Below are 27,015 nucleotides of genomic sequence, written 5' to 3' on the forward strand. Positions count from 1 at the left end.
CCAGTTTGTTTTGTTTCACAGGATTTCTGGGGCATAGTTCTGTCCTCTCCCACTTGATTTTTCTTTTGGGAGCAGACATGGGAACAGCTAAATGCCTATAGTGCATGTATAGTCCTATTCTAGAGACCCTACTGTCCATGGTTTGGGTAGCCCTCCACCACAGTTTCATGGGCCAGGGCTGGGTATGTGGCTACCTTTAAAAATAGGATGATAACGTCAGTGTGTTTTCAACCAGAGAGCAGAGAAGGATTTAGAAAAAAATACCAGGAAAAGAAAGTGTATCAGTGCTGCCAACTCACAGGGCAGCCGGCATATCAGGCAGCAAACAGTGGCAACTAAATAAGGGCAACACAGAATAGCTAAAATGAGGCATGTTATCACCTGACTATCACAATGGCGCTGTACTCCAGCTGAGCACCCAGTACACAGTCGGTTTCATCAATAACTGTGCGATACCCGCAGGCCTTCGAGCCTGCACCACATGGGAGTCCTGGGAGAGAGCCCAGCCCCAGTGTGCCGGTCCATCTAAGCCCATCATTTTTATCCTAGTTCACAGAAAAAATTATTTTAGATCATCTCATCACTTTAAACATTTTGGTAAGTGTTAATATACTTTCAGCGCAGTGGAAATAATCACCATATGGCTGTAAGATTTGCCATCTGTCCAGAGATGCTGAAATACAATTAGTCCATGTAGTCCATTTATCAATCTATAAGTGACAATATTCATGGTCCTGGCAACTTTGGCTGCTGTCAGAATCAGCACTTGTATAGGCCTACCTGTCTGGCCTTATTACAATCAATATATAAATGAGATGGGAAAAAATCCCGTCATTCAGCTGTGTCCTTCACACTTGACAAAAAGAAAAAAAAGTCTATATTGGTGCAAATGAGACTGAGGAAGTGTTATGCCTTATTTTTTGTAGTACTAATTGGATTTTTATGTCTAGTAGACCTTAATTTCATAAGGCAAAGCCAGATTTACTTACAGTCTTTCACTCAAGAAATACCGGCAGGACAGAGTATGTCACAGGGGAAAAAAAATATTATTAAATCCTCTCCTGTTGTACTAACTTCCAAGGCACAAAAAGATAAATTTTAGAAACATGAGAAATGTGATCATTAGCATCATAGAGGTAAGATTTTAGTTTTCCAAGGTTCCTTGTTTGACTTCAGAAAAGTGGGAAGATGGCTTTTCAGCAAAGTGAATAATTTTTTGAAAAAAGGTCAAGGCCTTTTTATTTTAAAATTACTAATGATCTGACACTATAAGGGGTCTGACTTTTGACCGCTTCTGCAGATCTAGCCCCTGGCAGGTTTCCTAGCCTGGCTCCTCAGGACTGTTACCCCCTTAAAACTTGGGTTAGATTTGTAATGGCTAATGCATATCCAGAAAATAACTTGAACTTTTTATTTGGTTTTACATATTACCCGGACTCATCTTGCAAAATAAGTTTATAATAAGAATGTATGCTATGTTTTGTTTATTCTAAAATTTTCAGCCAGCCCACACTAATTTTTGAGACTCCACTGACAGGAAAATGTAATTTTTTTCGCATATTTGCATTATAGCCTGTAGTTATGGAACCTGCATCATATGAAAAATGCTGATACTTGAAATTAAATCCTCCCATAGCCTACACCTTGTATAACCTGTACCTTGCATAACCCACAAAGTTGGAGGCATTGGCATGGGGAAATCAGAAGTGCCAAGGGAGCAGGACTGCGGGGATCAGAAATAGGTGGCTGTTGAGGTTCAGGAATTTCTGGGATAAGTTTCTCCCAGTATTACCCGTAAATATGTGCAGTTTGCAGTGTCAGCAAGTTGTAGGGGTTTGGTTTTGTGTTCTTACTGGTATGGGGTTTTTTTGTGGCACGGGGAGTAGTGGGGTTTTTTTGTTTTGTAGATACTGTGTTTCTCATGAATAACCTGTTGGTTAAGTTTTTCAGATTTAGTAGTTTTTCTCTCTGAAGCTCAGGAGATTACCAGAGGATCTTCACTTCTGCGCTGGGGTTGCTGACAGCTTTTTATACCAACAAGTAAATGTACATATCTGAGATCTGTACTGTAAATCTGATGGCAACAGATGGTGTTATATTTTTAAAGATTAAAGTGAATAACGTTAGCTTCTAAATGTTTGAAATTTCCTCTGTATTTTTAACTTGAAGCAGAAGAAATGTGTCATTCCGTGATCTTACTGGCTGCTAGTAAATACATTAGTTTGAAGAACCGTGTCCCCCAGTTCCTTAGAGAGGTGCTGCTTGTGTGCTAGCAGCAACCAAAATACTCTGGTTGTTGATTCTATTTGTCTATTAAAATTGCCAGAAAATGGAAATCTGCTTTTTTCCAGATAGTCTAATTTAAACTGCGTTGAGTGGGGAATGATGCTGGCTTTAGCCATGCTCATTTGTGCCCGGCACCTTGCCCTTTCCCGACTGCAGCTGTGGGGTTCCTGTCTGTGAGCACAGGGGACATGCTTGCGCTGGAACCTCTCTTTGCTGTTTTTAGTACACCATCTTGGGTGCTCTTGGCTACATTTGGTGAGTTTTGTCTCCTAGATGGTTTGCTTTAGAAGGAGGCTGGTAGCAACAAATCTATTTAAACATGGCAATGCTGTTGCCAACCTGGTGCTGTTCTCAGCACGAGCAAGTTGATACATGTACTGGAAACCCAGCGCGGGCATTGGTTTGCATCTTTCTAATCTCTTACAGAGTAAATTGCTTATTCTTTAATTGCTTTTAATTTTTACATGCTTAAGTTTCATTAAAAGCATGCATCCTCGTGTTAAACCAACTGTTGGCACCCTTTTTCTTGCAGTCTAATAAAGCACTGGGACCTGAGTGTTTTATTAGCCCAGGTGCCCTGGCAGCATCTCCAGTCACAGCGTGTACCGGCACAGGGTGCGCACCGTGCCCTGCCTCTGCTGCCTGCACGTGGTGGTGGCCACCGCAACAAGCAAAGCCCTATCATTTGCTTCTGACGTTACAGTTGGTAGAACTTATTTTATCCATTAGGCAGTAGATCAAAAAGAGTTATACAATGTGTTCTTTAAACTGAAGTGATTGGCTTTTTTTTTTCCCCCTAGTGTAAGTGGAAGAAAAGCCTCAGGGGAGAGCATTTGAATAGGGCATGGGAAAGCATATCGATAATTACATGCATGGATTAGTGCACAAAAGTACTCCCCTCCAAGGATCCGCTTACTTCTGTGGTGTTTGAAATAATGGAATGTTTAATCATATTATTTTGCAATAGTGAGGCCTTGATTATGCTACTGATTAAAATCAACTTTTCAGATTTCTTTGTGCGAAGGTAACCTCATCTGTCATGCAGATTCTTACAGCACGGGAGGAGAAAGTCCTAAACCTAAAGATGCTGCCCTGGTGGTGTCAGTGGGTTTTACATGCACAAACACAGACATGGTCTTCCACTTCAATCTTCTATTTGTAGGTACAATGTATTTTGAGCATATATCTTCTGACATTTAATCTCTTAATAGTTTGAATAAACACCAAATAGCACACACAGCTTCAAAGTATCTGCAGTCTTCTGTCACACAGCAGACATAGTGCAAAGGATTAATAAAATAATAAAGGCTCCACTAGGATGCTAAAAGATTTTCCTGATGGTTTACACATGCAGAATACATTACTCTTCCTCCAAAATTGTGTCTAAATTATTTTCTCTTCTTTGATCATTTCTCACTGATGCTAACTGTAGATGTGTATGGTGTCTGATGGGAGGGGAGGAGGCCCAGGAGTGGCTGAGGCTGGCACCTCATCGTCATCAGTGGTGGGGACTCCTGGGCAGCACTTGCGGGGCAGGTGAGGGCTCTGAGGAACACTACCTCTTTTATTTGGATGGTACTCAAGGAGCTTTACGCAATTCTCCTTTCTAAAACAAACCAACCAACCCCCCCATGGTATTTTACTTGTGCATGAGAAAATTCATGGTGGCACAGAGCTGCAGAGCTGTGGTTTCATTTGGTTCATGTGGTTTCATTGGTTGGGCTGCTCTGACAGCAGCACAGACCGATGTCTGCCCTGTGGGGGTGAGCTGAGTGTTTCTTGCATGTGGGGTATCCCTGGGCTGACTCAGTCCTGCACCCCCCCACCCTAATGAGCTCTTGTGGGGTCCCTCCTGCTCAAGCCTCTCTGTGCTGCTGCAGAGGCTCCTGCCAAGAGCTTTCCAGAGTCCCCCACATGTAAAATGCAAGGCTAGTGCATGCTGGTGCTTCATCCTTCCTAACACCAGGTGCATGGGGTAAATTTTGGTGCATGCACACAGGTCTGTGAGCCAGAGCCCACAGAGTTGTAACAAACCCGATGTTTTGTGGGTTTGTGTCTGGGTGGGGACTGCTGGCACTGGGCAGGGCGCAGAGGGAGGCTTCTCTCCTTCTCCTACGGACTTGTGCTCTCTACTCCAAGATTTACACTTTCAATTTACAATGGCAATCTCTTGCTGAAATATTACAATGCAAGCATTGTGCCACAGAGGAGGCTGTGCTAAAAGCATTAACTCTACTCAAGCTGGTGAACCCAGAGGATGTAATTTTTAACTGATCCAGAGAAATAGGAAGGCTTTGGGGGTCTGCATATGTGCTGATGCAGCCTCATTTGTCAACAAGGGTAGGAGAGGTGCTGGGGGTAAACAGAGTACAAGTATTTTTTTGAGTTTAATAGGGTTTGAATTTATCCCTATGCAAATGGGGGGCCATGTAAACATTACCAGGGGTGCAGATTTATGGATCCTCTTTCAATGTCTTCTCAGGAAAAATATCTGAAATAACAACACAACCAGTTTCACATGTGCATGCCTCAACTTGTTTTATTTTCTAATAAATACCCTTACCTGTGGAGGATTAGTTCAGGGTCCTTTCAGTTCCTGTCACTTGTGTATGAGTGTTTATTCGCAGTGTCTTGAAAGGTTAATAGCTGTCTGGAGATAGCCCAAAAATACAGTGTGAGCTTTTTCACTGCCCAGGTTAAGCCTTTTAATTTATATATTGACTTCATAAAGGCATAATAGTATTGTGAGACCTCGCAGATGTTACAGTGATTTTCATACTGAGAGGTTTTATCCTCAAGATTTATTCTTTTGGACATACTCAGCTGCAAATCAAAAAAGAGTTTAATTAGTGTCTGTGCTTTTAACAGAGAATTCCTCTTTAGCTAGCTAGGGTTTTTTCTTATTTTTTTCTAAGTAACTGGAACTATTATGTTTCCTACAATGCAGGAAGCACTTTTGCTAATTACATTCTATCTGTTGAAATAATAATGCCTGTAAAAGAAGGGAGCTAAAAAGATGGATTTTTTTTCCTGAATTTCATGCAGGTGAGTTGATATTAAATCTAGTATAAAGTGGGCACCAGAGAATCATGACTGTGGTTATATGAACGAGATGCATGACCTTGCCCTTGATTAGCGCTGCTGCCAGATTCAGCAGTTCTTTTTAACCTCATTGCAAGGAGATTGGTCTGCCTGCAAGACAGGAATTTCAGCAGCAGAAAAGCTGAAAAGAAGGACTTCGAGTAAATTTATTTTTTTTTCTCTTTCTTGTTTTCTCTTTTTTTTAGGGACAGTGTAATTTCTGTCCTACTAGTCTGGGTTTTTCAGAAGTTGTTCCCTGTACCCTTCTATGTACTGGCAGGGAACAGGAATGCCACCCCGGAGTGCAGGGCTTGGCTAGCAGAGTACTGACAAATGCAGTTTAAGGGGTACCTGCATATTTGTTTTTCACAGAGGGGGGAAAAAAGAAAAGCAAATCCAGAGTGCAGTTGTTCCCTGCTAGCCCAGCCTATCGCTCTGGGCCAGTTTTCCCATCCCTCGTGTACAACAGATATTAAGGCTTCCTTCTTCTCACTGCACTCACCCTTCCTGCCCTGAATTGCTCAGTGTTGCTTCTCCATCCTTCCGAGTAACTTTTGCTGTGGAAATACCTGCATGAGGAGGACTCTTTGCATTGCAGGACAAACAGGAGCTGCCCAGCTCTGGGCAGACCCTCATCTGGCCACCAGTGCTTGGCTGCAGGCGGGTGGTTTGCAGGGCTGGCACCCTGTCCCACCTTCCTCCACATCGTGTAGGAGCAGTTGTTAAAACCACCAATAGCTTCTCTCTGGTCTGTAAAGACTGTTAATTTTTACAACAGTCTCTTTTGTTGAGTGGTGAATATTCAGCTATTGATTTAGCCTTTTAAATTCCCGTAGTCAAAAACTTCCCTGGGTAGAAGATCTGTTATAAAACTGCCCTGCAATGATAGCGATAGCAAAGCTAGAGAGAGGAAATGAGGCGATTTAATTTTATTTCCAGGCTTGCTACTGGCTCTGTTATCCTGGGATGCCATCTCACTCTCAATGGCTGTTTCCTCAGGTGTAAAATGGAGCCATTACCCACCTGCTTGCTTGGCGCTATGAGTTTTGCACCCTTGCAAGTTGAAACAGGCTCTTGACTTCTGCTGGTTGTACACACTGGCAGCCAGCACCAAAACCTGCCTGTCGCAGCTGATGAGATCTGAATGACCTGGACTAATTAACATATGCCAATTTGAGAAGGGAGCAAGCTGCCTGCTTTCGTAATGCCAGCTTGCTGCTAGCACATGTGTAAAATGCACAGGTTTAGCGTTTGCCTCTCCCCAGCTCTGTGTATTGCTTGTGCTGACTGGCCCCAGCCTGCCATCCTGGCCCCTGACCCCAGCCATGAACTAGGCGGTGATGGACGTTGAGGTTACAGTATCTCAGGGAATTGGGCTGAGACAGCTGAATGGACCTTGTTTGTGGTGAGTGTAAGGGGACTGCACTTGTCTTGACTGGAGTGTGTGTGGTGAGACGAGGAGGGGCCCTCCAGCTTCATCCTCGGTCATCACTAAGAAGGTAATTTGTGTGGCTAATCCACTGGTTTTCCTAAAAAGATTTGATCCAAAATGTCGTGACCGTTCAACATGCAGAGGTAACAGACTGGAGGATAGTGGACTCTCTCTTGCTTTGAGCAAAGATTAATTTTGTATATAAACTGCAACTGATGTGCTAATTACCATGCACGACACCATGAACTGTAACTTCTCCCCACAGCAGTTACATCCTTCATCAGAGGTCTGCCTTTACTTGGATTTTGGTCATTTTCGGAAGAGGGGTTGATTGTTTTTTAAAAGTTTGATATGTGTGTCTATGAACAAGTGACTAGTGTTATGGGTAGATGAAACAGTGTTTTCACAGATAATTTTTAGGCATCGTTACTTGCCTGAACTTTCATTGGCATGAATATTTCAAATAGGAAATTTCATTCTGTTAATGAAAGTTTTAGCAAAGTGTGCGAATAGTGGTTTTGCCTCTGGTGGAGTACCAGAGCTCCTGTCACATATATGTTTGATGTTCCAGTTCAGACAACAAGTAAAGGAGCTGCTTTGTTCTATTTACTGCTCAGTCAGCGCGTCCACCCGACACTTTGCACATTTGAAAGAATTTGTGTGCTGATCCTGCAGGCACCCACATGAGCCACAGTGTTGTATTTACTACCAAAAAAAGATTTCTCCGGTACAGAAGTGTTCACATCATCAGTGCCTTGTTTGTAGGCAGAGCTGGCTCCACGTGGCCCCACGCGTGGCTGAGATCTGGGGTCTGGGGCAGGGGCTCTCCCAGATACCGACTGGCCACCCAGCCAGGGCTTGCCATGCTGCGGCTCCATCAGCCACCAATATCCCACAGCCTGTATGGTGCTGGCTGCCAGTCAGCAAAGGCTCTTTACAGCTGAAGTGTTTTAAATCACTGGTTGTGCTCATGATTCAAATGATAAACAAGGAACTTTGAATTAAATAATTTGAACTTTTCCTAAGTGAGAGCTCATTCCCGTTGATTAGGAGGAGTAATATAAAACACATGCAGCTAGTCACACACTTGTAAAATTTGGCATGGTTGTATATTAGCCAGAAAGCAATACTGTATCTCACACAGCTGTGGATGCAGTTAGTTAGCTCCAGAGTCTTGGTTTTTTAATTCTTCAGAAAAGCTTTATGACATATTTCTACATTAATGGAGAATGATTGTTTTTTACTTGAGATTTCTCATATGACACAAGGACAGAAATTAAAAGTCAACTAAAATGCATAAAACCATGACTTGCAAATTGCAATCATATTTATAAAACATGCTGGCCATATTTAATAATAAAGAAAGCTTATCAAAGTGCATTTTCTGTCTTAATCTGCATTATTAAACAAGGAACTGTTAGCTATAATTTTGATTTCCATTTGCTACTTTTCAAGCAGCTTTACTCTAAGCAGTGGATATTACTGTCAAATTGATTTTTAAACAGATTCTTTAAAGAGTGTTTAATCAATCATTAACAACTTTGGTTAAAATTAATGAGATTTTAAACATTCACAAATTCTCTTTGTCTTCTGATGTAGAAGTCTGCAGCCTGGCTGGCAGTGCCACTGTTCCCTGCCTCCCCGGGCAAACTGTCAGTCTCCCGTAATGACCAGTTTACAGGGGCTCAAATGACACAGGATGTGCTGCGGGAATTTCAAGTTAGCGTTGCTGTTGTTTTAAGCATAAAACTTGATAAATCTCTGATAAAATGAAAAGGAAAGAAACCCTGGAAAATAAAGTAATTGTTCTATCAGTAAAGTGCTTTCTTCAATGTCAAAAGTTGCGAGTAACGCAGAATAATTCTTCTCAATCTGGAGCGCTGTAAGGCTGTGTAAGTGCTTTAAAAGTGTCTAATCCAGCATTTCATTTGAAAATTGAGTGCCACAATTTTATAGTTGCCTCTGTCTGCTTCACTGGTCAAAAGAGTTTGGGATGCAATGAAAGAGGATATTCCCCCTCCATTATAAAGCTGCACTACTGGAGTTTGTCAACGCTGTTGGCTTGCTGTCCCGCTGTGGGGTGAGGGAAGGTGTGGTGGCACGGCTCCCAGTGCCAGTGGTGCCGGCTCACGGGCCCTGCTGACGGATCTGGGCTCCTTGGGGTAGCAGCTGAGCACAGACCTGCAGGTGGATTCAGCAGCAGGGAGTGCGGCAGGGCAGGCATAGCTACAGAAATGCATCTTCTTTTCTTAATTTCTACAAGCCAACACTGGGAAATCCTTCCAGGAGGTTGTGTCCTGGGGGTGCTTCATCTGCTCCAGGGGGTCAAAAATCAGTCCTGGGGCTTTGCTGCCTAGTAGAGCCACCTATGGCAGAAAGGTGGAAGGCATATGTGGAGAGCAACCAGCTGGCCCTTCCAAATTAGAGTCTCAACGAGAGGTCAACAGCTCATTTATCTTGAATGAGTTAAAATGCTTGCATTTACACATCACATTTCCTTCTTTCTTAATAATTTATCAACTAGCACACTATCACTGTGAGTGATAGGGCTGCTGTTTGCACCCAGGAAGACAAAGTGCACTCTTTTTTGGTTTAATAATCATAAGGATTAGAAACATAGCCAGGTTTTGCCTTTACTTTTTAATAAAAGCCCCACATGAATGGATAGATGTCTGTCTCAAGCCCTGAGCTTCATTATCCATTAATTTATCCACTTGGATGCATGTATACAGCTCCTGTTGACAACAGTAGCTGCTACAAGACTCCTAAAAAAATAAATAGCTTTTCCCTTCATTCTACTTTTATCTCCAGATTTACTTTATATGTTTACTGCTACTGCTGTAGAGAGGCCAGGCATAGTTTTAACAGCGTTTTTTGGTATTGTTAAGATGGGCTAACAGAGTTAAAGTTGTTGTGGAATAGGTTTGCATGAAGGAAACTTCTGAAAGTTTAGACTGAAATATATAGGTCATGTTACCATTAGCAAAAGCAATTCTTAGTAGAATCCACTAAAAATACAGAGCTAAGTAAAAGGCAAAATAAATTCAAAATTATTCTTCACTCAGAGAAAGTACACATTTTTAGAGTAAGACTAAGCAGCTTGGGGGGAACTTCCCTTCCCTGCATTTCTTATTGCAAACTAACTCCATGACTTTTGTGGGCATTACGCTGCTAATCCTGTGTAATGGATGATGGAAATATTTTTAAAATGTTAGAGACCTGCTCCTTTTTTCCTCCCAGGATGGCATCAATTTTAGCATGTGAAATAAGAGTCAGGTTCAGTGACTTACTGATAAGAAGTGAAAAAAATGCTACTCTTTCACAGCTGTAACATGACAGTCTCATTGTCATTTCGATTTATTTCATGTAAGTATTTTAGAGGGTTCAGCACAGCTGTCCATCCAGAAATCATGGCAGGCCCTGGAAAAATGTAAAACTGCATATGTCTTGCAAGGAGAAAACCATTGTTTCAGTTTCTCCCTCCTGAGGCCTTGCCGGGCTTTGCAAGCTCACTCCATCTTTCCTGAGCTAATTCTACACTTAAATTGCTTCATCTGTTTGATTCTTGTAAATTTACTCCCCTTGATTTTAATTTAACTGCAATGGTCAAGATCATGTGTGATGTTTGATACAGTACCTGAAGTTGTTCTGTTCTAAAAATGCAGAGGTGGATATACAAGGAGCTGAAGATCATAGAAGTCTTAATAGAAACATAGTTCCAAAACTATGGGAATGAGAATAATAGAAAATAATTATTTATATGAATAGGAAAGAATAGCATATGAAAGCGAGAGATCTCTCTGGCCTTTCACCTACCTCTTTTCGTTTGTTTTGTGCAAAATTCAGCCTGGCAGCCTTTTCAGTTTCTGTGTGGTAAATATTTTTGGGCGGTAACTCTTATTTCAGTGCAATTGTTTTTGAATCCTGTCATAATTCTGTCAAGTGTAACTATTCATGATACAATATTTTGTATGTGATGAGAATATAGAGCAGTACACTTAATATAGACCATTATATGCAGTAGCTTTTAAGAACTAAAAGCATAAAAATGTATATAAAAGCACCATAGAACTTGATTTGCTGTTCACTTCTACTTCTAAACTTGGTTTAAGGGTATAGTTGGGAGTGAATTTAGTTTTATGGTCTTTAAGTCTTAATTCTGGTTTTCAACCTGAATGACTGTGTGTGTATCATGATTTATTCTTTTGGTCCTGCATCTTCTCTTTATGTGTGATTTGAGTTGTCATGTGTTGAAGGTAAAACAAAACCCCTCCACTGTATGCACAATTTTCTTGATGAGAGAAAGCATCTGAGGAGGGCTGGTGTTTAGGAACGGGGTGTCAGGGGCAGTATGTCGTCCACTAAGAGTTGAACTGAAAGGCAATATTTATCAACACAGGGTTTTGGTTGTGGTTTTTTTTCCCCTTGCTCCCCAGGATGATTGGCTGGTTTTGCATCTGATGAAATTTTCATGCACATCCACAGAACAGTGGGATTCTAAGGATAGAGATTAATATTTCAATAATTATACTGTGCCAAAGGTCGCTGGAGTCCTTGGTGCATCCACAGAGGAACGCTGGCTGTAGGTAGTGGCTCACAGGAATATGTGGCAGGAGGAAATCCAGCTGTGGGGGGCTGCTTGTTGCTTTTGGAAAAATATGTGGATGGGGAAGGAAAGAATGTATGTGAGTGTTCTTTCCGGGAAATAAATATTTTGAGGAAAAGGTGGGTACCAAGTTAGTATAACATGGGGAGAAAAAAGCTGATTGCTTCCTGGGCTATGGCAGTAACTTTAAGGCACTGAATGACACTTAGTGATATCAAGGAGAGGTATCCAAGGCTGGATCATGGCTCAGCAGTGTCTCTGCTCTGCCTTTTCACTTGGGGGATTGCCAGGCACTCTCTGTCTTGTGCTTTCAACATGCCTGGTCAAGGCTGGGCTTCTGGGACATTTCATCTTCCGCAGACTCATGCATCCATTTCTCCTGTCCCTCCCTATTCCAGAGAACAGCCCATCTTCACCACCAGAGCCCATGTCTTCCAAATTGACCCCAGCACGAAGAAGAACTGGGTTCCCGCAAGCAAGCAGGCTGTAACTGTTTCCTACTTCTATGACAGCACGAGAAACAGCTATCGGATTATCAGTGTGGATGGAGCCAAGGTAGGAGGCTGATGGTACCTCGGCGTGTTTACTGTGTGGAGAGGATCGTGACTGCCAGCCCTGGCTGAAGATAGATATAGATGGGCTACATTAAGCACTTAAATTCATAAATACTCACTTTTTAAAATATAATCCATTATGGGCACTTGTAGTGATAATTGGAAAAACATAGAACACCTTAAAAGTGATTTTGCCAAACTTAACTGATTTTCTCTCTGACTAGTTTGACTTCCCAATCCTAATGAGCCAAGAGCTTTAAGTGTCCAAATTGAGTCTGTAGCACAGTATCTAAAACCACCACCCATGTTAGGTAGATAAGGCTGAGTTTGGTGAAAAAATGTTCTTTTTAAAGGGAATGAGGAGACAGATATGTGCAGGCTAGAGCTTTTAATGTAAATGCCAACTGCATCTTCACTTTTGCCCAGTTGAACTGTTTACAGGTTAGCACTTCAGCTTTTGCACTGGAGTTCATCAGCCTTAGGTGACAAATTAGGCGTGAAGACTTTCCCCCTCTTCCTCTTTTTTTTCTTACTTTGTTTTGCATTACCAGATAGTGTGCTGAAGTGTTTCCTGTAAGAATCCCGATCAGTTGGATTGAATGGGTTGCTCAGACAACCATTTTTATTACATACTAGATTTATCCCTCTGATTAATCCCTCCAAAGTAACTTGTAAGGTGACTGCTTTCCCCTAGCAGATGCCAGTCAGAGGTATAAGTTAAAACATTTCACTCATGTACAAAAATCATCAGTCACTTCTGCCAAAGCACAAACCACAGGGTAACGAGACAAGTTTACAGCCTGTTTATCTGTGTTCCTGTTTAGATGAGGATGTTAAAATATCACTGTCCTGGGAGAGAGACATTGCAGAAATCATCCCTTAATAAAGCTTTTCTATTTGTCATGCCTATTTCACATACTTGTTTTTCCAAACATCTCCTGTGTTATATTTGGTTATATATTGGCTTATAAATCAGCCATACTGCCTGCTTAAATTGATGGTAATGTTTCATTGACATCGGTACAGCATTAATATATCACCATCATTACACTGTTTGTGCTGGTGTGTTCATTTCCAGAAATGCCAGCTAACTGCCCCGGCTGCCTCAATTTGCAGTTGACACACACAACCCCTGCAACTTGCTGGGTAAAGCTGAGCCCCTCCCCGATTTGCTTATACCCCACAGATACTCCTGCTCCTGCTCAGGTGAAGCTGGTGCTGGTGGTAGTGGGCTGTTAGCTTTACAAACCCCGGCGAGTGTGACTTCCAAGCCAAAACTGCTGTACTCACAGCAGTGGGTTGCTTGATTTGTGGATGTGCATGCATGCATTAAGACCAATTAATGAAAAGAAAGTAATTATTGTATGTGGCAGGGGGAAGCTGCAGGGGCAGCGTATGCTCACAGCCAGAGGTCCTGCCCAGAATTGCAAAGTGTGTGCTGAGAACAAGATGGGCATCCAAGCTTTGCTTTGTAATCTGCCCACAGACATTCAGAAGGAGCCACCCCCCATTTTAGCATGCCCCAGAAGAAGGTGAGCTTTCCATGATTAAAATTCTCCCCTGGGGCTGCCCAAGCAAGAATCAGTTGCTGGCCACATGAATTATTCCTCTTGTGTTGAACCTTTGCTGATTAAGGAACAGGTTGAGAAGAGATGCTGCCTTCACGCTCGCCTCTGGAGAGTCCCCAGTTACCCTGACTGATTTAAGAGTGTGATTTGGAAAAAGAAGGGTGTTTATACCCAAATAAGTTAAAAGTTGCTTTTCTCCCTCAAACGATTGTTTAGTGTTTTGACCTACTTTTCTAGCCAAAAATGAAACTGGGTAGGACTGTGAGGAAGAATATAGACAGCATCAGTTGGTGTTGTCCTGCTTTCTGTCCATCTCACTCATTAGAATAAAGTCTGCCGTGTGTTGGCAAATACCGATGAATTAGCATCATGGCATCACTGCAGGCAGTAGTTATCTCTGTTTTAAAGACAAAAGCTGAAGCTCACGTACATTCAGGGACTTGACCCTAGAAGGAAGGTGGTGATGAAGGAAATGTATCTCTGACATGTATCTCTTACAACTCTCTGTCCTTGTCTGAACTGCAAACGGGCTGCTCTAACAGTTTATTTTAGACAAACGTGTATGATGCACATTGGCTTGCAGAGAAATCTCACTTAAATACAACTTATATGCAGCTGTTAAATTAATTTGGGGTTTTTTTTACCCTATTTACATTACATAGTAACAATAAAAATACTTTAAAGTGATCAAGGATACAGGGCACTTCACTTAAACATTGTTTGTTACCCCGTTGCATAAGCTTTATTTTACTTTTAGCATTCAACGTATTGCTCTGGGCAGCATGTTGAATTGCAAGTACGCAGAGTAGCATAAGGCTGCTGAAAGCCATTAGCGCTGCTTTGTGCAGGATGTGGGGCAGGCTGCGTAATGCCAACCTGATGAGTATTTAGTTTCCTCCCGATGCACCACCAACCTGATGGGCTGTAATTCTTGCAGGAGTGGCTTCCTCAGGCTGCTGGTGCTGTCCCCAAAAGTCTGGACTCTCTGCAGTCCCCTGTCCTTCAGCCCCATCCTCTCTTCTCCCAGCAGGCATAGGCTGTCCCCTTCTCCTTCCTGGCAGGTCCCTGTCCCTCATCCTCAAACCCCTGGGGTGCAGGAGGGTGAGGAGGGGTGTGGCAGGGCAGAGGGGAGCAGGAGGATTCAGGAGTGAGCTGATGGGAGGGATTAAGGGAACTGCTCTACCTGTGTGTTTAAGGGCATAAATACTGGGAACTCATTTTGTGAGCACAGCTGGCAGAGGGGCAGGGGGGTTGCTTGGCTCTGCTGCCTGTCACAGTAGGACGATGCCTTCAGGTCCTTACCCATTTGCTAAGTGGTGGGGGAGGACAGAAGGGCCCAGCTGGTACAGGTGAAGGTGGTGAAGACGGACATTGCAGCAAAGAGGAAAATGGGACAGAAAGGGAGCAGGATGAAGTCAAAGGAACTTAGCTCTTCCCTTGCAGAGGGATATGCAAGAGGCTCATGCTGAAAACTAGGAGTCCAATGTGATGGAGGGCAGCCAGGTGAGAGCATACACCTTCCAGGTGCCAGATTTCTTCCACATCTTCCCAGCCCAGTGACAGAAAACCCCATTGAAATGCGTGAGGAGTCAAGCACTGAAAAGTAGAGACCCTACATTCAAAACCGCTTGTATCACTTTAATTCCTTGTGTTTGCAAAGCTAGAAGAGAAAAGGTATTATAATTCCTGTGTCTTTCACAGAAAAACAGGTGCTGTGGGCAGTAGCTTACAATTTATAGCAAATGATTTCACAGATACCATACAAGTAGGCACTGGATGATCTTAACAAAGATACCATTACCAAACAAGGGAATAGAGTAGTATATCTTTTAATTACATTATAATTGACTTGTATGTTGTTGAGAAAGTAATTTCATCATGATGTTTTAAGAAGTTTCTAGCCAGAGGCTGTTTAAACTGCAGCATAATGAATGCTGGAGGAAATGATACAGTAAAATGCAAGGGCACACACTGATTCAGAGTTAATGAGGCAGCCAAGAGACTTCACCATATGAAAGTGCCCAGTGTTGTAGGCAAAAGTCAGTCCTGTTGAAAAATGACAAAATACAGTGATGATGCAGGGAGAACGTGAACTCATAAGTGCCCAGTTGCTGTGTGGTGTGTGGGGAAAGCCACACACAGGTCTCCTCATTAAAAGTGACCTACATTATTCTGCCTTTTAGAGGCAAAAAGAAAGTTTGAAAGCATGAAAATTACTCAGCCTAATATCCTTTGTCATCCTGTGGAATAATGCATGGTAGTGCCCTGGTTGGTGGGTTTGTTCATATTTTATGAATTGGAAATATGTGTTATCTGAACAATATAGACAAGGAGGAAAGGATGAGAAACTTGTTTCTGTGTAGAATTTGAGAAGGAAATATAATCCCTCAGGAACAAGCTTCTGTCCTCATTTTCAAATGTTCAGATGTCTTATTTCTACAGAACCTGTGATTGCAACAGCATAACTTTTATCTTTTGAGAAATAAGTTGTTAATAAGAACATAAAACTATCTTAAAAATTAATAGCCAGCAGTAAAGTATATAGTGAGGCATTGTGAGATGGCATCAGCAAAGTGACACAGCAAGAGTCATCTCAGATGCCAATCCCAAGTTGTCTCTGTGAGATGCTTAAAGAGATGACTAGAAAAAAATTAAAATCAGGGTTAAAAAGATTAATAGATTGCGAGAGTAATTTTGGTAAATACATGATACAGAAATAAACACTTTATATTTCAGAGGAAAAAAAAAATTGTTGGCTGACAATCATTCCCTGTTGCTAGATCATTTAAAAGAGTTTATTACCTAACAATTACCTTGAATATTGAAGATCAGCAGCTAAGTTGGGCATAAGTGTGTGAAAATATTGGGGAGAGCCAGAAAAACTGCGGTGCTGGGAAAGCAAAATCAGTGAGTCTATTTCTGAAGTATATTGCAATTAATAGGAAAAGAATATGGGCCAAATTTTGCCAGTCAGTATTCACAGAGTGTTTCCCAAAGTGAATACAGTCCATTATATAGTATGATGAAGCTGTTTAAGTGGCACATATGCCCTTATAATGGGATCTATCAGTGAGTGTCCCAGCAAGAATGGACAGTATGATTTCCAGAGCAGAATGAAGCTGACAGGGGCAGAGCCGCAGCAGCGTGTGGTAGCAGATATTTAGGGAGGTAAGAAGGGGTGATATGTAAATCTGCTAATATCTGATGTATTTCTGGCTTTCTCAGTTCCTGTGCCGGTCCTAATTGCTACCTAATTTAATAGCTGCCCACCTCTTTATGACCACGCTTTTTTTGTTCTCATGACTGGAGACAGGCATCCTCAGCACACAGAGAGGAAATTCAGAGTTCTTCCAGCGCTGTGTTCAGAGACTCAAAACAAATCATTTTCTTTGCCCATGGAAATGGAATTATTTTAAGACATAGTTGTTAAAAATATCCTAGAGTATTTTGCCAAAAGGTGACTCTTAGATTTAAGAAGCTTTCCTTTCACAGGAAAAAAATTGCAGGGTATGGTAGCATGGATGAAATTCTTTCATCTGGCTAGTTCTTTTTTTTTTTTTTTTTGCTTTCATTGACGTAAATTCAGCCATTAAACCAATAGCAACTCTTTCTCAGGAAAAACTTAGCAAGTAATTTAGATATTACAAAATTTTTGGCACTGAAATAAAAAAGGCTTCTGGCAGCGCGTACCTTGCCAGGGGCCTGCGTTGGTGTGGCAGCATTTAACTGTGCCTCTAAGAACTCATGGATCTGATTTGTGAAAACATGTGTAGCAGAAGTGATCACAACATCACCTTCCCTCTTGGCATTCAGAGTATCAGTGTGTGTTCACCTGACCCCCTGCTCGATGAATTAGGTGGAGTGATGTACTGTGTTTCATATATTTTTAAATACCTAAATTTTTAAAAATACCTACGTTTTTAGCGACCTACATTTTCAGGTTTAATAATTTTGTAGTGAAATGATCAGAGGATGTTTTATAGCCTTGGGTAGCCAAAGATAAAGGGATGTAAAAGTGACTTTATGAAGTGGTGTATGGAGAAATCCTGAATTAAATGCTGTGATTTTGAAAGGTGTGGGTGAGCATATATGTGTGTTTTGTCAAAGGGATGGAGATTCTTTTATTTCCAGTTTTGCCTGCCCTAGTTTTTATTTATGGCCATCGCTTGTCAGGAGTGCTGTGTGCTGTGTTCATGCTGGAGGAGCGCGGTGCTGCTGGCGTCCGAGCCGGCTGCCCTGTGCCTGCTGAAATGCCGAGAGGCCCCGCTCCTTGCCCTGAAGATTATTTTGCTGACTGCAGCACTGACAGAACTATGATTTCTAGAAAGCCCCTGCTGGTAAAATCTGATTAAATTAGCAGAAAATATTTTTTATTCCAGCTTCTAAAAGCTTTTTTCACCGCTGGATAATCGAGATGGGTATTTCTCTTTTTTTTTTTTGGAAACTTTTCCTGCCATGCTCTTTTTTGCCCTTCGTGCCATTTCTTCCAGGCTGGGTGGGAAAACTCTTATTTTCTGGTTGTCCCAGAAAGAGTGCCAACCATAAAGCAGGGGTGTGGTGGGAGCATGAGCTCAATATTACTTATACTTCTGACACTGAGAACCAAATTAAAAAGGACCTTTCATCAAAAAGGCAGTGTGTGACACTTGTTACTGTTTGAAGAGCCCAAAAGACAGATCCCAGCTTAAGGGTGACACCGCATTAGTGTAAGCTGGTGGAAAGGTGACCAGGTTTTGACCTCTGGAGGTCTGAGTTGAATGATCCAGTATTCCTGCATTCTTGTCCATACCTGTCCCCAAAAAAACCCCTTTGTATGCTATAAGAAAAGATTTCCAGTACTGGTCTGGGTGATTACTGTAATACAGAAATTTGAGCATATTTGATGGTCTTCATCTTCTCTTTATCATAGTGTTAAGTATTTCATGAACTATTGGAGCTAATTTCAACATGATTATTAGCACTAGAGATGATACTGGAGCCATAAAAGAGTAATTCCAACAAATGGAACTAATTAACCCCCCACATAAAAGGAAGAACATCTTTTGAAATACAAAAACATGATATAAAATATAATTTTAATGCATACTCCTGTCTTCCAGTGTGCATAGTTTGTGTGTATGTTATAATAAACATCTCATTGCTTTTATGCTAGCGAGATGACTATTAAGTAATATTAGTTGTGGGTTTATGCTCTTTATATTTACATCATATAATAGGTAAGTACTTTACTGTTGAGACAGAGCAACATAATAATATCAGTGTCTATAAACTGTGAATCCATACTAGAGCCTTTAAAATAATTTGATGCCATTTAATCACTCTCATCAGATGAGTTTTCTTCGTAAGGCGACTGCAGTGTGGACTTTTCCTGGTTCAGATTTCCCAGCCTGTGCTGGAGAACGATGCTTGTCTGCGGGAGACATGTTCTAGCACCAATGTGCTAAACAAAGTACTTTGTAAAAAATGCCTGAAGGGTCTCTAGCTGCTTTTTGCAGTCCCTTTTGGGCTTGTTGTTGCTGTAAATAATAAAGCTGGATCAGGCTGCTCTCTGAGAGGCAGCTGCTCCTTTCTTGGAGAAGTTCTCCTTCATTTTGTATGATGAGCAGATTATGAGCAGGAGAACATCTGTCCTGCCCTGAGCCATAGCGCACCAGCCTAACCTAAGCTGGAACCAGTCTCTCAGACAGTGAAACAACTTGCAGTAAATAATTAATATTTTTAATAGCTATTTTCTGATTTCGTTTAAAGATGTTTGTGTTGTGGTGATACAACTTCCAGATTTTTTAGCATCACTTTAAATGATACAGAGGGAACTCAATTTAAGGAAAGCTTGCCATCAGTGGGTGGTGCTGGTGCCTCCTAGGCAGAGGTTGCTGCTCCGGTGAAGGCTGAGGTGCAGGCGCCAGGTCAGCAGCAGCCCTACAGCCGGGACGCGGGTGTAGCGGCAGGAGGGTGTCTGCACAGGGTGGCGGGTCGGGCACCTCGAAGGAGCAGGGTGTGCCCAAGGTGTTACACTCCAGAGGGGTCTGTGGAGACATAAATCATTCAGCCTGTGGAGTATCAAAGAGAAATGTGAATGTTGGGGTTAACGGAAGTTGAAGCAGGACAGATGCAAGTAGAAAATGAAATGCACGTTTTAAAAAGGGGATCAGTATCTATGTGGGGTGAGCACAGTGAGGCGTGCGCTGGATCCTTCTGCTACATAGACCAAGACTTCACATTCTTCTCAAAGACATCTTTGAAATAAGAGTGAATGAAATTAAGGAAAATAACGGTTCCCTGATGATCTTAAAATATTTGTGTTGTTTATGTCTGTGGTATACTTGGCTTGACTAAAGTTACTTGAGATTTTGTTTCTCTCTAGAGGTTAAAATAACTTGAGAACATTTTCTTTGGAATTTGGCGATGAAGAAATACAGCATGAAGGAGAAGCAGAGCTGTCAGCCAAGGATGAGACTACCCACTTGCATCATCCTTTATTTGCCTAAGGTGATATCAAGTATTCAGAAATTCAGGCTGAGCAAAGGTGCAGGATTTAATAATTGGGAGGATAGTACATTGCCTGGAGTTTTGTCTGCAGGAGAATTTTCAACAGTTGCCAAGACTGGTTTAGATAGGTAAAGCTAGTAACATTAGGTGCACTTGTGTGAACAGGTCCTTGAGTGTTCAGAGGATGAAAAAAAAAAAATACTGTTAGGGCTTAACTGCAGTGGTAATTTCAGAATTGCTAATACTGGTGGAGATGAGCTGGGAGTGGAAGGAAAAATTTTAAATGTTTGCACAAACAAGACCTGGGGCTTCAGGTGAAAGAGAGCTTGTCAAAAGCTGAGAAATGGAGCAGAGTAAATGCTAGGAAATTTGGTGGGTCCCTTGAGACTGCATCAACCAGAGATCATGATCATCTGCTGAGGATGTGTTTTGATTTAAAAAAAATTAAAAGTCTAGAGCTGTAGAACTCACATGTTTCTATATTAATCTCTTTCCGAGTTATTAACTTTGAAATGTGAAAAATCCTCTGTTCATTGTCTGGATTATTCCTGGAAGTAAGTCCTTCAGAAGCCAGTTAGTAAGCTTAGGAGAAAAGATAACGAAGTGCTGGCAACAGCTGTATCCTTGACAGAAGAACAGAAGCACATCTGCCACTGTTTGATCCTATCTGGCTCATTTTTCTGCTTGTATGTAGTGTGTATGTGTGTCACTGACTCTGGAAAGGCCACACACAACTGAACCCAGGAGATTGCAGAAGCCTTTTCAGAAACACAATTTGTTACTCTTTAAAAAGAGAAAAAAAAAGAAAAATCCATGCTAGAGGGTTTCTTGCTGCACCACTCACCAGCAAGTAGGGAAACTTTGGTCTGGGTAGATTTTTTTCCTTTTAAAACCTCTCCATAAATTTCTCAGAAGAGGAAGTGTTTCACCACATAACTGCCTCACACAGAGTTGTTTCTGATCACCAGACTTGAGTATGAATGTGGCATCTGAACATGCCAGAGAGGTTAATTAAACCATGTGATTTTATTGTAAAGAAACCTGGTATCAAGCAAAGAATGCCTGGTTTAGGTCATGGTCCTTGAACTTGGTGAAGCTTTTGAAGAATCTTGAATGAATTTTTGGTGAAAATAATCCATGCCTGTAATCAAGTGAAAATTGAGAAAAAATTGAAAGTTTTTAGTAACATCATCAACACAGGCACAACATGGTAGAGTTTACAGATGCTTTCCCTCATCTTTTTGGTTTCATTATCTGATCAAAGTAAAACCTGTGGGATGAGACTGAAATAAACTAATTTATAGATGGTAAAAAGGTTCATATCTGTTCACCAGACTCCAGGGAGTGCAGTGGTGCTCACCTTGCTTGTGGGGTTTGCATTGTGCTGCCTTTTTCTTCCAAAAGAAAATATAAGGGGCCTGAGGAACCTTGTGGCCAAAGGTGGCCTGAGCACCTGCTCCATCCCCTTGAGCTTTCCACAGCCTCCTCCTAGGGTACTAGGGACTTCTATCAAGAATTACAATAAACGCAGCACTGGTTAGCTGTTAGTTTCCTAATCTGGGATATTTACTCCCTTGTTTTTTAAACTCAGCTACTGAAAGTAATAAAGAAAAATTCCTATCAGCTGTGCTTTATGAAACTCTTAAGGATTGCTTGTCCACTGAAACAGCTATATAAATTATTTGTTCCCTTCTCCCCCCTGCTGTAGTGCCAGAGGTATCTAATAGTTGGAAATCCCTATTCAGAGAGTTAATGTATCAGACATGCTAATCAAGTCATGCCAGATGGAGTTTATAAATAAACTACACTGCATTGTGTATTCTTAAAATTTGAGCATGAAACATAATTCAAGGCAATATTTTCCTAGTTTTATGAAAAAACCCTAGAACATCACTTCTTTCTTGATTCTGGATTATGAAGTTGCATCCAATGACACAGTGGTTGTTAGATGGAAAATGAGGAATAGTATAAATGACTCAACCATTAAATACTAGCCGAAGTCCGAAGCTGATTCACCCTGAGGAGTGAACAAAATGTTTACATGAGCCTCAGCTAACCTCCACCTAGCTTTATTTTCTAACAGCAAAATAAGGGATGAGGCATTTCTGAAGACACGGAAGGATTGTTATTTTATATTATCTCATAGATACCTTGTATCTTCAGTTATGTTAGTGTATTGTTCCTAAGTGTTACTAGACCTGGTTGCTCTTGATTGTCATCTAACAGTGACCACTTTGAGGTGCTTTAGAAGATGCCAAGTGGATCCTGTCATCTCCTAAAAATGATGTACCTGTCCTTCTTGGCTATTCCTCATGCCAAGGGACAGTTTTTCCAGATTTTGGACAGAAAGTGCTAAGCTATCCTATTGCTGACTGCTCCCTGGGGTGTGTAGGTTTTTAAAGAGTAGAGGAGTCTTTAACGATGCCACATGGCTGTGCCATTTCTGACCTTTGCAAAGGGACCTTCAGGCTTACATGAAGCTGTTGTCATACAGCTTGAAGGATGCAGAAGATTATCAGTGCTTAAATGATTCATATAACAATATGGTTATACTCTACACAAAGACTGTATGATTTTACTAAATCCTCCAAAGCGTGAATGTGATATAACTATAGGGTTTTGTTTAATTGTATCTAATTGTAGGTAACACAACCTTTTCCCTCACCCCAATTTTAGTCACTAGGGAAAAATAATCTCCACTGTATTCTTCTCCTTGTCTCCAGTAAGTTAGAAATCTTATTTATCATGTGAAAATAACACAAGTGTCTTGGTTTATATATTTTGGAAAATGTTGCATGAAATTCCTGGGTAACAATTTGTTCCAGTCCTTGCTGTAGATTTTCTTCATGAAACAGCTGCTGGTGCTTTGAATTGTGTGGGTGGGTGGATGTGTGTGCTGTGCCTAAAAGGAAAAAAAATTCTAGTCAGATGTCAAAGCAAAAATAGGAGATTTTAGAAATTTAGACTGGGTGGAGGAGGTGGGAAGCCAACTCTGCAGAGACGTTAATTACCTTGGGAAGAAAAAGAGCACAATGAAGTAGGTGTAGCAGGAGATTTACTTAATAGAATTCACATAATCATGAACCCACTTTCGTTGCATTTAGACAGGTTCTTAGTGAGGGCTTTACAACAGAAATATTTTACCAGAGAAAAAACAGTTATTAGTCTTTTTACTGAAGAGGGGCAGCTATTTTTACATCTCTTTTCATGAAGGACAAGAACTGTATGGTTTTTGTTTGATTTGTTGGCTTTTGAAGTTAAAAATGAACTTAATCATTCATTGAATTATCCTGGGGATGCAAGGTGATGCAAGATAAAAACAAATCTATGTGCAATCATAGAAATGGCCTTTTTTCCCCATAGAGCAAGTAGCAGCATGTGAGATACTTTATCCATAGAAGGTGAGTCTACCCTCTGCAGGGGGAGCTCAGGTTGGGAAGTAAATGCTTTGGACTGCAGCAAGTCTTCTGTGGCTTGCAGGGTGTCCTGGTGTCTTCCTCTTTGCAGTGTGGATGAATCACTGCGGTTCCCCTTCCACTCCTGCCTCCTGCAGAAATACGTGATGTAGCTATGGAAGCTTTTGGAGTCCATTGATGGGTGAAATAGCTACTGTCCTGGTTCACTGTGTAGAACAGAAGCTCTTGAAAAGCAGTGGCTGGCCGGGCTTACTAGCACTGTAGGGATAAAATGTTGGGTAACCAGAGCAAGAGTCTGGTAGTAGATGTCCTGCCAACTGTTGCCTATGTGCTCCGCCTCCCCGTCATGCACAAATGATGGAGCGAAACAGGAGGAACAGCTAAATGGAGAAACCCAATGATCTTTTTAACATATGTTTACAGTTCTCCTGATCTAGTTAATGCATACCCTCAGCCTGTCCCAGGCAGAGCACTGTCTGTGTGTCAGGTGCAGCAGATAAAGCAAAACTAGAACAAGTGCTGTTGCTACTTTCAGTTTTCCCAGGCTTTTTTTTTCTTAAAGGACCTTCTACAAAGACTTAGCAGGAAGGGTGGGGAGAAAGATTTGATCGTATCTGCTGGTCCTGATTTGTAAAACAACTGTAATTAATCCTCCTGCATTACAGGTTCACTGTTTTGGCCAAAGGCTGTTCGTTCTTTCATCCCCAAGTTCTTACGCTGCTGTGAGCATGTCTTTGTGCTGCTTCTGTTAGGTGGCCTCAGAAGGGGACTTTCTTTTTGCCCTTTAATAACATTGTCTTGATTAACTGTGTGTGTGTGTGCTGGCTTTGTAGGACTAGAAATGAGATGATCAGTTTATCACCAGTGACTTACTAGTGAAAAGATGTTACATCTAAGTCTAGAAGCTCTCAGCAGAGGTAGGAAGGATGGTAGATAGCACAGGATAGTGCAGAAACATAGATGGGTTAATTCTACAAGGGAGTTGCTGAACATTTGGGATAGAGGGAAAATTTCTCAGCAAATCCATCCGTCTCCTCATCTTCACATCCAGTGTTACAAGCTCTTCTGATTCATGTTGACTTGATGAGCTGGAAGAACCTGCTGAGCCTGTGATAGCTGTGGCCAGAGGATTAGCAGCTTCTTTCCCTCTTCAGTTCTGTTTTTAGACTGGGATACATCTTTATTGAAGATTAGCAGCCTGGTGGGTTGGGGAAATTAAATTTCACGAGGGCTGCAAACTGGAAAGCACATATTCAGAGGTGTGAAAATGAAATGGGGATGTTTTAATGTAGTGACTTCTTAATGAGTAGATCCTATAGCCTCGAGCCTTGGGGCTTTTCTGGAGGTGAGGTTACTTCAGAGTAACAGATGATGTGAATTTGAAGGGGAAGTTCCAGAATAATTCCTAATCTGGCACTCCTGTCCCAGAATAAGGGGCCCTTTTCTGATTTAATTTAATACAGTTCCAAAATATATTGGCTAATATATTCATTAGCTATTTCATAGCTGTTATTTTGGTCTTTTCCCAGGTAGACAAGCTTGTGACAGGGCTGGCTCATCGTCCCCTTTGGTGGGTGTCTCATCAGAGGAAGTGTCCTGGCCGATTCCTGCCAGCGTATGAGCCCCCCTCCTCGGGGCTGTGCCAGTGGCTCTGCCAAATGCCCGCTGTGATCTCTGCTCTCTTCCCCTTGCAGCTGAGCTTGCTCTCGTCTCTGCTTTTCCCTCTTGCAAATCTGGCAAGCCGGGACCAATGCAACCAGGGTGTACGCTGTGAGCCAAGCCGGCAAATCCCCGTGTGCTGCTCCAGTTCTGCTCCCTCTGTACTCCAGCCAGCCGACACGCACGTTCACCTTATGTTAATGAAACGATGACTTGGGAAAATGTATTTTCAGGAGCCACATCGGCCTTTCCCCATTAGTGTGCTGTTGTGATACGGGGAGTGTGGTACTTGAAGCATCCCCTAAAAGAAATGGCATCTGTATATATGGGCACTGCTCATATATTACGAGCAGCATGAGCTGCCAATACATTTTTTTTCCTCCTACGCATTCAGGTCATCTTGTGACCTCTCCCTGCTTGATTTATTTGGCAGTCTCTCTGGGAAGGCAGCAGGATGGGTGTGTTGCAGCCTATGAATGTTCTGCTCTACGCCAGCTTATTTGCATTCACTTTTATCAGATGAATATACCCGGTGTGTTTCTAAATGTCTGGAGCATTTCTGGTTGATGTAGTGCTGCCGTGTACTGTGAACATTCTTCTGTGTCATCTTCAAATAAAAATTTAGATCTGTCAGGATTGTTTTTCTCCCAAAGGAAGTGAAATTAGTATGAGATTTTGTTTGACTTACGTGGATGTATCAGGAATGTTCGCCATCTGATACACTTGCATGTAGATGAGAGCAAAGGCAGAATTTTTTTTTTAACCGCATGTAGGCAACTCAGTATGATGAATGAGTTTATTATTCTGTAAGGTGCTTATTGTATTATGCTCCTTTTTGCCTTTGTCTTTAGGGAGAACTCTTTAACCACTTCAGGGATTGATTGCATTTGATTAGAGAGTAGTTTGTCTTTTGAATCCATTATCCTGGATGAAAGTCCGCAAGTTTATTCCATTTTCTGATGCAGCTGGAATTGCACCATGTATATTATGTGAATGCGGACCAAATGCAAAGTTATTTTGTAAGAGCCTATTTGATTTGATGAGTGGCCTTTTCTTATAGAATTATAATACTGGATTGCAGGTAGGGGTAGAAATGAGCCCACAGCAGCTTTCAAATCATGCCCTTTCCCTCTGCACCCTTCCTCTCAGCTGCTTCTTCCTTTGAAACTTGAAAATTCTAGCTCATAGTTTATTGAAAAAAAAAAAATAAAATTCCTGGTTTGGATGATCTTTCCTGTTGGGGTGGCCACAAATACTTCCCATGCCTTTGGGCCCGGCAAGAGACCTTCTGCCTGGGAGATGGGAGGAGTGGTGGGGAGTACTTTTCTTCTGGCCTCATTAGCAGAGGGCTTTGGGAGGGGGGATGGTCCGGGTTACCTGGCAGGAGCACTTGCAAGCCTCACTTTTCATTGTTCTTTGAAATCATAACAACCTTTCTTTCTCCTAAACACAACCAACATGATTGTTCCCTCACCAATGTTGTGTCTCCGCTCTGCAATGATGACCAGATTTACATGGGAAGTGAATATACAGGCTGATGCTCCCAAAGTTTGACGTTACGGCATCTTCCTCCAAGCATGACGGGGCGATGGGGTGAGGATGGGGAGGAAGACCGGGTGGATAAGTGCGATGTACCCACAGCATCCAGCTCCTCTGAACTGTTTCTGTGAGCTCTGATTTAATCTCCTAAGACTCTACTTAGGTTTTCACTTTTCTGGAGGAATGCAGCATTTCTGAAGTGGCTGACTGACAGAGGAGGATTTAAGGGGAAAAAAAAGGTAGAGCCAGCTTCCAGGCAGTTTCACTAATTGCATCTTATTATAAATTTAACAGATGAACTGTCAGTTTCTTGAAGGTGTGTGATCACCACAACCTTTTCTTGGATTCTGTGCTGGCTATAGAAAAAAATTAACCTCTGAGTTGC

General features: G+C 41.8%; 1 protein-coding gene across 1 annotated transcript in view; it reads left to right on the forward strand.

Annotated features, from left to right (window-relative positions):
- Window positions 1-27,015, forward strand: part of HOMER2 (homer scaffold protein 2) — a 57,463-nt gene that overhangs the window by 10,906 nt on the left and 19,542 nt on the right. Inside the window, exon 2 of the mRNA XM_074880735.1 lies at window positions 11,804-11,960. Within this exon, the coding sequence (XP_074736836.1) occupies window positions 11,804-11,960 (157 nt within the window). The remainder of the gene's footprint in view (window positions 1-11,803; window positions 11,961-27,015) is intronic.

This window comes from Strix uralensis, chromosome 11, assembly GCF_047716275.1.
Source record: "Strix uralensis isolate ZFMK-TIS-50842 chromosome 11, bStrUra1, whole genome shotgun sequence".
NCBI classification, from domain to species: Eukaryota; Metazoa; Chordata; class Aves; order Strigiformes; family Strigidae; genus Strix; species Strix uralensis.